Raw genomic sequence first — 12,526 nt, 5'->3', positions numbered from 1 at the left:
CAATAATAAAACAAAACAACCACAACAAAAACGTAACAAACGCTCAATCAAAGCATTTTTAATATTAAGCATAGGCAGTTATAAAACAGAAACTTATCAGCATTTTTCATCTTGAGTCTTGAAACCAGGCAGGGCACTACGCTAACTTTTTTTTAGGCACATGTGCGCCTAAGTTAGAAAAATGTAGGCGAGCACTGAAAAATGTAGGGACACATATAAAAAAAAATGTGCTCAAATGTATTGCTGAATATCTACTAATCTTTTTTTCCTTCCTTTCTTACTTGTGCAGTTCAATACTTTTGCATCAACAAAATTATAATGGACAACTTTTTTTCCAACTTTTTTTTTTAAATTTAGAATCTCCAATTATTTTACCCCCGATTTTCTCCCAATTTGGAATGCCCAACTATTATTATTATTTCTCCTTCGCCGTGGCAATCCCCATACAACTCAGGGACCCAAGGCTCAGTGGGCGTCCTCCAATCCCACGAGCCAATTTGTGTCTTTTTACACCCAGGAACTCGAGAGTGTTTGTCTGCAGGCTAACAAGACAAGAGGACAAAGACCAGCCCAGCAAATCTCCGCCCCCAAGCTCACTCTGCGCCTGGCCTTTAGGGGTCGCCGCAGAGCATTGAAGAGAAACAGTCTAACCGGATCTCACTTCCCCAGCCCCAGGAGCGCCAAAGCCAATGCGGCGCCCCCACGGAATCCCCAGCGAAGACCTGCTGCATCGCACAACCAGGATTGGTTGTATGACACGTCCTACACACCGTGCGGCAGTGCTTTTACTAGGTGAGCCATTCGGGGACCCCCAACTTAAATGATTTTTGACTGCCTAGTAGCATCTTCCTCAGAATGTGCTACTTGCCTGTTTATGGTAGCGGGATGGTCTGGCTGACGTTTCTGGATGTATGCCTCTCGTCACATTGTGTGCCGTTTTGAAGCACTGCATTTTAATATATTTTCACGTTTGAATTTCTGGCTCCCTGTTAAAAATGCAGTCTTGCACCAGCTGCCACCAGTTCCCCTGCATCCTGACAAAATGTGCAAGACATTGATTTGTTTTTAACATTGTTAAACTTAAGCCAGGGAAAATCTTTTAGTCAATGTTGGTTGAACTTGTATGTTCTTTTGCTACTTACAACTGTGAACACGCTGTAAATAACATAGCCCTTCTCGAAGTTCCCTGTTTGCTTTCATCTTCTGACATACCTTCATCGCTCATTTCTTGTAAAGACGCAGACATTTTGTTTTGAAACCTCTCCAGTGACATGAAAATAAATCCTCATCTTGGTTTGACAAGTTTTCAGATTGTCTGGAAACGAGTAGCCATGGCACTGATAAATCAGTGAAATTGGCGGTGTATGGGATTTGTAGTTTTTAATGTTTGATTAACAGTGGGCAGTGGACACCGATAAACTACATTCCCAGAAGACATTATGATTGAGTAGTGAGAGTTTAGATCAGACTGTCAGGGTTTTTTTTATATATACTTTCAGTTGAAAAAAAAACATTTTTTTTTTTTTTTATAGTTAACCTTTAGGAATTTATAGTCACACATGTGCACCTTTATTAAAATGTATGTTCACGCAAGCATTTTTTTAGTCTCATATGCAGAAACTGTCGGGATATTTTCATCTGTGCTTCTGGATGACACAGAAAGCTCTCCCCATCAGCCGAAACAAAAACTGTTAGATACACCAAAAATCTTTTGTGATCCACCACTTGTATACACTAATCAAGGCTTGAAACAGATTTTGACAAATCAGGAACCATTTTTATCCTGGTACAAGCCTTGTATTTCTTTATTAAATAGCACACGAGCAATACAGAATTTAGCTTTTGGCCTTACCTAATTCAGTCTAATAAACAAACTTAACAAGACTGTAGTAGATGTCATATGTATTGTAATTAGATAGCAGTAGTTTGCATGGATGCCACCGGTTTGATTGACTTGATTGATTATGAAGCTTAGTTTTGTTAAAAAATACATCCCGACATAATTCCTAAAAGGTGTGCAGAACACTCATATTAACCCTCTAAACTCCAGTTTAATAGTGTATACAAATCTACCAATCTTACATCATTTTTAACAATGATTTCAGCAGTAACTTTGAAACCTGATAATAAAAACAAATGAAAGGACACATTAGTACATTGGACATTGACCCACCTATCAAGAACACCTTTGCATTTCATTTAAAATCAGTATGAGTCACCAGAAAAAAAAACATATGCAGGCTAAAGTTCAGCATATTCCCAGCCCTTTCAGCCCCTCAACCAGATCTTTCCCCCTAATCACTGCCTGTTACTGTATCAAGGTCACAACCCCTTCCCATCTCTCATGATGCTGTAATACTTGAACTTTACCCAATTATTCCTTATGGTGATTTTTTTTTTTTGGGGGGGGGGGGGGGGGGTTCCGTTAGTTTTTCCTCAGCTTCTAGGCAATGTAAATAAGTGTCGAGAATCACAATATGAATCAGCCTGATGAAATTCTGTTGCTAACAAGAAAAAAAAAAATCCTTGGAAATAGCTGCTCCTAAAAAAAAAAAATTCTAGCCTGTGGTCAGCATTAAAAGCCTTCTTGTTTTAAATGGAAACAATTACATCATTGGCTCCAGCAAACTGTTTCTGCTTTTAAATACTGTAACTGCTTGTTCTCGCTCCTTTTCAGGCTACTCCTTTCATCAACCCTTAAAAGAAAGTTCCTCCTACACAAAGGCAGCAATATTTAGAAACAGACCAATACATAAACTTGCATTAGCTGACATTGTGAAAAAAAAAATTATTTAGTTTGGCCAGTAATGGAAACAACTGCGTAACATTATTATTTTTTTTTTTTAATAATTTTAGTAACAAAAGTGTCGAAAGTTGGTCTTTGTATTACCTTGTGTCTGGGGTCTGTGACTTCATGTTGAGATGTTTGGAAAGACTCAGGCAATAAGTTCTCTGACAAAGAACCCCCACAATATGTATGTGGTCTCTTTTTCTGGACTTGTGCCTTTATTCGCCTGATTGATTTAGGGACCAAACCAGGAGTAATGTGGAGCAGGTTTTCAGTGCTTTTGTGCAGTCTATCTTGCTCAGATACCTCATCGTCAGAACAGTTTTTAAGCTGGTAGGTTTGAAGAAGGCAATCAACAGAGCTTAAACTGACCGCTTTTTTAAAAGGCAGTCCATATAGTCGCTTGTCTAGTACAGTATCTTTCGATGAAATATATTTAGGCCTTTGTTTCATTTTGACAAAACGAAGCCTATTGTCTTCTGTGGCCCACTCTCTTCTGGCTGTATCAATTGATTCTGCATCACCAGAAAGGTGATGCAAGTCCCTCTTATCTGGATATGATTTCTGAACTTCCAAAGCGGGGATACTCTCATGTTTTTCCAGCAACCCCGATTCACTACAGTTTGTAGATATCCCTTTGTTTTTATCTGGCGTGTCCTTTGCAGTAAAATTCCGTACATCCAAGGGAAGTCTATTTGAGCCCTTTTCAGCCTCATCTTCCCACAAAACACTTGTCGTTATGCTTTCTCCCAGTGAACTCTCCCCACTTTGACTTGTCAGAGAATTGGTGGTTTGCAGTTTCCTTTTCTTCTTCCTTTGAAAATATCTTCTGCCTCTGGGATGCTTTGTGTGACTTAACGGAGCCCTGGCTGGGTCAATGTAATATTCCTCCTTTGGACTTCTAACACATCCACAGACATTCCCCATTACGGTATACGGTCAATTACACATACATGGGTCTCTTTAAATATATTTGAATAAAAAAAAAAATACATACATTTAAAAAAACGTGTTATAAACTTAACTTATTCCAGATTTCTTCTACATCTTCTCTGGGAAGCAGCCATTTTGCATTTGGGATATGTACATGCAGGAAGCAGTGGCATTCAGCCCAGCAACAGTCTGTGTCTGATTAAACGCTCCATTCCTTTTAGATCAGCACTCCTCGGAAACAAAACTCATTAATATATCTGCCACAGATCTAGCAGGAACGCTTCTGAAATGCCACAGATACAGCATCCGGTAGATCCTTGTTTAGTTTTACAGCTTCTTGTACTTTAGTCAGTCCCCATGAGACAGCTTTCAGGAATTTCCAGCAACCTTTGAAACTACTAGACTGTACACAGACCTAAAATAAACACCATAAACACTGCCAAAGCACAGCAGAGATTTGTTACCTTTTAAATCCAAAGCATTTCTTCAATGTATCCAGTTCTTCAACAGTCTTTTTATGACATTCTCCCTTTGAGCTGTCATATGAATTTGTTTCCAGGATAAATTAATCTATTGAGTTCAGTTTCACATACAAACTCTCTGATGCTTGATCACTGTAGCCAGTACTGATGAAAACTGCAATTCTCTGCTCCTATATCACGTGTCGGGCTGGTGGCATCCTAGCCTATCATGAAAGGTTTAAATATAAAAGGGCAGGGAGGGTCATCAAAAGTTGTTAAGGCCAAGCTTCCCTGGACAAAGTGCTTTCACCAATATTATTTATCACAGCACCACACAACGCCCATTACTGCAGCTAAAGTATAATACCATAAGCCCCTGGCTTAAACAAACAAGCCTGTATGTTGAAAGATAGTGTGTAATAGCTGTAGATGGACTAGAGCATTACAAACAATTTGTCTAAGAAGTGCTGCAATTCCCACTGTTTGACTGAAACATTCATTCTGAATTATTGTTCCTGTTATTGGCCAAATATCTCAATTACAAATATTTATTTTTTATATATGTGTTTTTTTCTAGTTAGTTTTGCCAGCACTCATCAACAGCTTTACATTTATATATATATATATATATATATATATATATATATATATATATATATATATATATATATATATATATATATATATATACTGTATATACACAAAGTAAGAAGTTATATTGGTTGAAATACAGTGTATTGCTGTATTTATAGTTATATTCTGTATAGTATAGGGGGCATTTCATAACAGTTGAATTGACTATATCACTTCCAAATTGGTATGTCCCACAATTTGGTGACCCAGTTTTTCACTTTTTAAGCCTTAATACAGTTCAGAGTCAAGCCTCCACTGTATAAAACTGACTTTTAGGGTCTGCCTATATAGAAAAACCTTGAGACCTGCACTCGAACATTTTACTTCCAGACTGACGTGAGTATTTAACTGCTCAGGGTGCGTTATTCCTTATACAATCAACTAAAGTAGCACTAAAGTTACTGCTGAAATATACAGATAAATGCAATTTTTCATATAGGAGGAAATATATTTATCATTATATTTGCTTAGTGTAATTGGGGCTCCATATTCCATATACCATGATATGGTCTAATAATATTATTTTGGATGTTTAGATCATGCTGTGTAGATCACTGACCACCGAATTAGTTTTAAAAGAATGTTTCCATGCCCTGTTGAATGTGCTGTGATGATCAGATGAGCTCTTGTACATTTGTTGACTTGGTATCATCTGCGTGTGACTAAAAGCCTAGCAGGCACTGCTGCAGAAATGGTGTTATTGCATAGCAGAACTAAAAATAAAGACAGAATGCTCTTGTACTGCCAGGACACGAACATACCACGAGGAAACAGAGGGTTAAAATTACAAAACCGTATAGTTTGCATTTGAGACTTTAATCCTTAACTAAATCCTGAATCCTAGTCAAACACTGTTCCTTTAAAAGTACATGATAAACCATACTTAAAAATACACAGAACTCCTGTCCTGCCTACAACTCTTTTTAGGAGAGGATGGAGGAGGAACACAGAAGCATCAAACAGTGTTTACTCTCAACACCTACGTGAACTGCAACTAATGCTGGCAGGCCGAGGCACTGATTTGTAGGTCACTGTTCCAAGAACTCCATAGCAACACGGTGCAGTGTGATGTTGGCATCAAAACATTAGAACTAATGACACATTATGTGACCATTCCTCTATTTTTTCAGGGAAACTGGATGTAGATATCTGTCCCCCATGTTAGTAGTTCTTTCTCTTTCGCATACTCTTTTGCTTTTTTCCTGTCTCTTTTTTCATTTGTTGTTTTTTTCTTTTTAAATAAAGCCATACAACTGATTCTACAATAAAGAGTGACTGAATTAAAGTCATTTGCCGATGTCCCATTTAATTACATGGCACTTAACAACCCCCATCCAACCCCACCCCAAATTTCGTTACGAACAAATTGGTTGTCTACAGGAAAAGGAACAAAAAATAATCATCACTGATGATTACCGATAATAATTTTGTTTGACAATCTGTTTGTTAGACTGATACATTTTAGTTAAATACTAGCAATATTTAATCCCAAACTAGTAGCAGAAGGACGTTTCAAAGTGCTGTTCTGTTATTTTGGATACACTTATAAAAACCTAGGTTTAATTCAGATACCAGATTTAAGACGCATTCTGTCAGATTCTTCACACATAATGTCTGCTTATTAGCTCATTTCCTTAACTAGAAGGAGTAGAACACTTTAATAAAAAAAACAGCTTTCTGGGCAAAATAAAATACCTTTCTCTCTTACCCTTCAACTCATGAGATCATGAAGGAAAAGGCAAGATACCCAGTAGCACTAATGCCAAACTCTTTGCGTGAGTTGACAGCGGCAGGTGTAGGCATATATAACTCATCTCCCAAGATAGCTGTCCGCAAGTTTTACTACCCCAAGCATAATAAAGCATGTTACAAAATGAAATACAAAATTGATTTCACTGGAAGGTATTTCATTTGAAGTTTTAATTTTTTCAAGATAGTCAAGGTCATTTAAGTTAATATTCTATTTGTTTAACAAATATTCCAATAGGTACTTTGTTAAGGCAAGGTTTTTTTTTATTCAAAACTTTTCTAGGTCTTGAAATTATTGCATGATACATACTACAGATCAATCTGATGCAATTATCAGAAAAAAAAGGTATGGCTGGGAGTCAAAAGTGTGATAGCTATGTTATCTACACAGCTGTATTACTGAATTGTAAGATTGATGATATATTTATACATCTGCATGTTGTCTAGTTTACATAAGATTATTTAAATGTATGATTTTAAACATTTTGAAAAGATTAAACAACCTGATGAAATTAACTTTATATACTTTTTCCTTATTTTTAAGATTCCATAAGGCTGGGGAAGAAAATCAGTGTTGCACAGGCCGTGCACAATGCTTCACTTACGGGCATGAGATCAGATCACTTTACCATCAGCCTTGAGGAGTGTATTAAGAAGTAGTTACAGTGGTACACATGGCAAATAATGATTGAAACACCAAGCGAATCAAACAGAACACACATAGGACAGTAAAGAAGCATTGAAACATAAGGGAAATGCAGAGCCTATCCCTTAAACATATTGAGTACAGTATGCTGTTTCTTTTTTGTTCTCCTTTGTGGCTGTTTTGAGTTTTAAGTTACTGGATATTCATCTGTCAGCTCTTACATAAGGGCACATGTGCAATATGTGTTTAACGTCACACTATGGGGTTTGATATTTAAGATGAAGGTCACAGTATCTAGAATGCAGTTCTCAAATTTGAAGCTGTTACAGTATTTGAAATGACTAAGTCAGTTTTAAACTACAGGAATCCCTAGTAGATGTTTTTTTTGTGTAGAATCTGTTAATACATTCACTTTTCCAACTGGATTATAGAAAATACATTTGACAGGAAAATCCTTACACTGTACATCTTGCTATTGATCTTAGATGTCATTAAAGGTTTGTTGTTTTTTTTTTTTTTGTTTGTTTGTTTTTAAATCAATTAAAAATACTAATGAAGCACCATGAAAACAACAAGACACTTGCAAATGTAAGGAGTGGCAAACAGTACAGGACCCTGAAATAACTGCCATGTTAAGAGCCACAACCACCCTGATAAATACTTTACGAATGTGTCCTAACATGGACAAACATTCAGTGGTTTCCACTCCTGTGTTCCCTTGTAATGCTGTAAGTGCTGCCGCAGTGCACCACGAGATACTGCTGAGGTGCCACAGTAACTGTTTTGTATTTTATTCGGTTAACTGAATTTTGGAAACATCCTCCAGATAAGCACCAGCTAGCGCATCCTTTTTCTTAATTGTCACATGGTGCTGTCAACGAGTACACTAATGCCTTTGTGTTTTGTTTAATGTTTATTTAAATATCTAGTCTTTTTTTTTTTAATTAACCCGGAGTAACTGTTATGCTGTATATTTCAAGTGAAAAATCCAACCTTTTAACAAATGCTATGTATGTATTGTACATTATTTTTAATGGGGATAAATGAGAATTGGTAAAACACATGAAAACTACATCAGACATTCTGGGCCTGTCTTGTTTATGTCTAAAATGAATATATTGTACTTAGCAACTGTTGAACTACATATACTTAAATGACTAAAATGAAACGACATCAGTTTGACATTGAAATCATTACACTTCAACAATGTGCTTCAACAAGCTTTATAACATAAGCATCTTGGATGAGGAGCAATTAAGCTACATTTCTAGCTAGTCCACTTGAATAATGGCAGACGTGTCTTTCCTACAAAAGATGAAACTGCTGAATAACAATACAGATGCCACAACATCCCAGAGTCCTGATCACAGAAACTATCTTCCCATGTTAGGAACTGTCTTAACAACTAATTTGAACTGGAAATTAAAATATAAATAGATTCTCTCTCTCTATAGAATTGTATCTACCTAAAGCAAAACTTACCAAAGACAGGTCATTGAAAAGTTATCTGCACTGTATATTTTAATGTGGAAAAACTGCTTCTGATAATTCATATATTGTTTCATTCATAAGCCATTCATATTTGCATGAAATAATCCGCAACCTTTAAATGATCTTGCTAATTCCAGGCAGTTTGCTCCAAATGTGGTCTAGTCTAGTAATAACCATGTTTCCACAGTAAAGTCAAATCCAACCAAAAGAGTAACACTGGATTTAACTCTAATCACCCATGAAAGTCAAGGGGAAAATAAGAATGCAAATGCTGAAAGCACAGGCTTGTGAAGAGAGAGAAAGTGGGAGGTCATAGTGTCTAAGCATAGGAAGCAATGAGTGTAGATTTGTTTTACAATGTAATTGAATGCACATCATTATTCATTATACAGTAGTTTTGGATAGCTTTCACCATAAAATAGAAGAATGTTTCATTGACCGTTTTTTGGTTTTAACAGCAACAATAAGAGTTACCTGGCTGGTATACCCCTAGGTCTCAAATGTATGACTCAAGGTCTCAAGTGTTCAAAAGGGACCTTCCAAAAGGTTTAAACAATGCAAACAGCACAACATTTATTTAAAGCAAGTTCCTGTTATAATTAACTGTATGCGATGCTGTAATGCCTTTTTTTGTAACAAACGCAGATATAGTGTGTATATAGTAGAAGGAGACAACTTGGGCCTCTAAAACCACATTACTGTGTTCAATCCCTATGTCACAGTCATTTCTTTTTGTTTCTTTTGGGAGCAACAACACATAAAACATGACAATACAAACAAACAACAACACACATAGTAAAGGATCAAAAGCAGTGTCTTTGACCATTTGGAAATGCTCTGCTAAATCTCAGAAATAAATGACTTAGGCTAAAGTAAATTATCACAACTTGATGTCTTGGCAATTTTGTTTTATACTCCAATAAGGTACTGTTTGGTCTTTGCTGCTCCCTAAACAAGCCCAGAAAATGAAAAACGGAAACAGTTGCCAAAGCTAGAATCAAATTCTGGATCACAGATGAGTTTGCTTGTTTAAATCGTCCTTGGGTGGATGAGTTTTCCAAACAACAGGCATATCAATATAGCTGTCTATGTGTCAGCAAAGGAAATATGTAGCAGAAAATGAAACCTACCTGAAAGTGCAGGATTATGGTCCATATCAAACCCAATGTTAGCTTTGGGTTCCCATCTGTTATATCATCATTTCTGATGTTCACAAGTTTGACCTGTTAAAATAAAAGTATGTATTCATTTTATTCGCATTAATATACAGTAAGGTACACATGTATGATCACCAAATACAATGACTTTACAGAGTGGAAATATTATTATCAATTTTTAACTTTGATTATTTTAGAAAGAAAAGTTAAAATATACAGAAGTTAAACATGAAGTTATTTACATATACAGTACTGCGGTATATGTATACAGGTGCACTCTTCTAAATGGAGCCTGTTGGAACAGGGTTCCGTTTACAACGTATTGAGGAGGTGTGTCCTTGCCAAACAACATGGGCTTTAATGGGGAATTACTCTGGTTAAAATTGACTCATTTATAACATATACACTGTTTAATACGTACAGTTTTCCTGTTCCACAGACAGGTCTTTTGCACAAATAAGGTACATCCGGGACAGTAAATGACAGCAGGAAAACAGTTGCTGTTGCTGTTTATTTTTATTCTTCTATGTTTTTGCTGGCACAGCCGTTGTACAGTTTAAACTTATAACATATACAACTGTACTTACATTTAGCGAAAATATAAATTCGTAAAATGGTACTACTTATTACATTGTTTTGGCATTGAAGATTTCTTGTATTGTTGGTATGTATTTATTTGACAGGGTCAACAGGCATTTTTTTAACATTTATGACATGTCTACAGAGAGTAAATATTTAAGGTACTAATGTTTGCAGTTACACAGCATTTCAAATTGTGTTTACAGCGTACTTCATTCATAAAGTATGTATTTACATTGTCCATTGGTGTTGTATAAACCACAAATGTAATATCTCCCTGTGGCAATGTGCCCCGCCCCTGTGTGCATTTGTGTGTTATATGTTGGATGTTGCGTGTGTTAATGTCGGTGTATAGATTGGTACACGGGATATAAACGGGTCTGTGTATTCCTTTCTGGTCTGACGCCACCCACTCTGGCCGTCTTTGTGACACGTGGTGTCATCGTGGGATAATAGCGCCTCCAAGCGTCAGACCAGGAGAGGGGGTTTTGTGAAAAAAAAAAAAAAAAAAAAAATAGTAAAGCGAGGATGGGAAGAAAGAGCTGCAGGAAGCAGCAGAAGCAGCAGCAGCAACAACAACAGCTGCAGCCCTCATCCTGCATGCCGGGCTGGGAGGAGGACAGCCACAACGGGGCAGTAGCCACCCCTCTACCCCCACTGCCACCGGGTTCCCCACCGTCCCGGGAAATATGGGACTGGCTGGTGCACCCCGAGGGGAACTTCGCCAGTGACCTCCCCATGGTTATTCACGCACTGCAGATGCGAGATGGGAAACGATGGGAGGACTGGGAGCAACAGCACAACCCGGCATCCGTTCGTGACCTCACCATGGTGGTGCTGGGTTACCTAGCTGCAGACATGGGAGGGATGCCTTCCAGTGAGCAAGAGGGAGAGGAGCAGTCGCTGCCCTCTCCAGTACCTGAGCGGGAGGAGCTTGAGCGTCCACAGCCCGAGTGGGAGGAGCCTGAGCGTCCACAGCCCGAGTGGGAGGAGCCTGAGCGTCCACAGCCCGAGTGGGAGGAGCCTGAGCGTCCACAGCCCGAGTGGGAGGAGCCTGAGCGTCCACAGCCCGAGTGGGAGGAGCCTGAGCGTCTTACGCCTGAGTGGGAGGAGCCCGAACGTCCTACGCCTGAGTGGGAGGAACCCGAACGTCCTACGCCTGAGTGGGGGGAACCCGAGTGTCCACAGCCCAAAAGGGAGGAGTCGGGGCGTCCACAGCCCAAAAGGGAGGAGGTCGAGGATGATGGCTGGGAGGTTTTTTTAAAGAACCTCGCAGCAGAGTTATGCCCTGGCTGTGGGGCTTATGGGCACACGTTAGCCATATGCCCCACCCAGTATGAAGAGGAGGAACTAGCGCCCAGACGGGGGGACCGCGAGCGTCCAGCGCCCAGACGGGGGGACCGCGAGCGTCCAGCGCCCAGACGGGGGGACCGCGAGCGTCCAGCGCCCAGACGGGGGGACTGCGGGAATCCGAAGCCTGAGAGGCAGCTGTTCCCACCTTCACCAGCAGAGGAAGAATGCCTGCTGGTTTCCCCAGCACAACCAGCAGAGGAAGAATGCCTGCTGGTTTCCCCAGCACAACCAGCAGAGGAAGAATGCCTGCTGGTTTCCCCAGCACAACCAGCAGAGGAAGAATGCCTGCTGGTTTCCCCAGCACAACCAGCAGAGGAAGAATGCCTGTTGGTTTCCCCAGCACAACCAGCAGAGGAAGAATGCCTGCTGGTTTCCCCAGCACAACCAGCAGAGGAAGAATGCCTGCTGGTTTCCCCTTCAGAGGCAGAGCCGCACCAGTCCCCTGCAAGAGAGGCAGAGCCGCACCAGTCCGCTGCAAGAGAGGCAGAGCAGCACCAGTCCCCTGAAAAAGGGGGAGACTACACGCTGCTCCCACCTCAGTCGCCAGGAGACTACACGCTGCTCCCACCTTCACCGGCAGGAGCAGAGCAGCCGGAGCTGGAGCTGCCTCCGCCACCTACACCGAAAGGAGCAGAGGAGCAGGAGCTGCCTCTGCCACTTCCAGGAGCAGAGGAGCAGGAGCTGCCTCCGCCACTGCCAGAAGCAGAACAGCAGGAGCTGTCCCTGCTTCCCGTAC

At 39.7% G+C, this 12,526-nt stretch overlaps 1 protein-coding gene across 30 annotated transcripts in view; it reads right to left on the bottom strand.

Annotated features, from left to right (window-relative positions):
* LOC117402333 (dystonin-like) overlaps nt 1-12,526 on the bottom strand; it is a 205,066-nt gene that overhangs the window by 115,367 nt on the left and 77,173 nt on the right. For 29 of the 30 annotated variants that reach the window (XM_059023930.1, XM_059023934.1, XM_059023932.1 and 26 more), the window contains one exon: nt 9,832-9,924. In XM_059023930.1, coding sequence (XP_058879913.1) covers nt 9,832-9,924 — 93 coding nt within the window. Of the gene's footprint in view, nt 1-2,890; nt 4,293-9,831; nt 9,925-12,526 lie in introns of those variants that run through there. The other variant, XM_059023935.1, reaches the window with a different exon arrangement.

Source organism: Acipenser ruthenus, chromosome 5 (assembly GCF_902713425.1).
Source record: "Acipenser ruthenus chromosome 5, fAciRut3.2 maternal haplotype, whole genome shotgun sequence".
NCBI lineage: Eukaryota > Metazoa > Chordata > Actinopteri > Acipenseriformes > Acipenseridae > Acipenser > Acipenser ruthenus.
The sequence above is the reverse complement of the archived record's forward strand: the minus strand, read 5'-3'. Positions and strand labels throughout refer to the sequence as shown.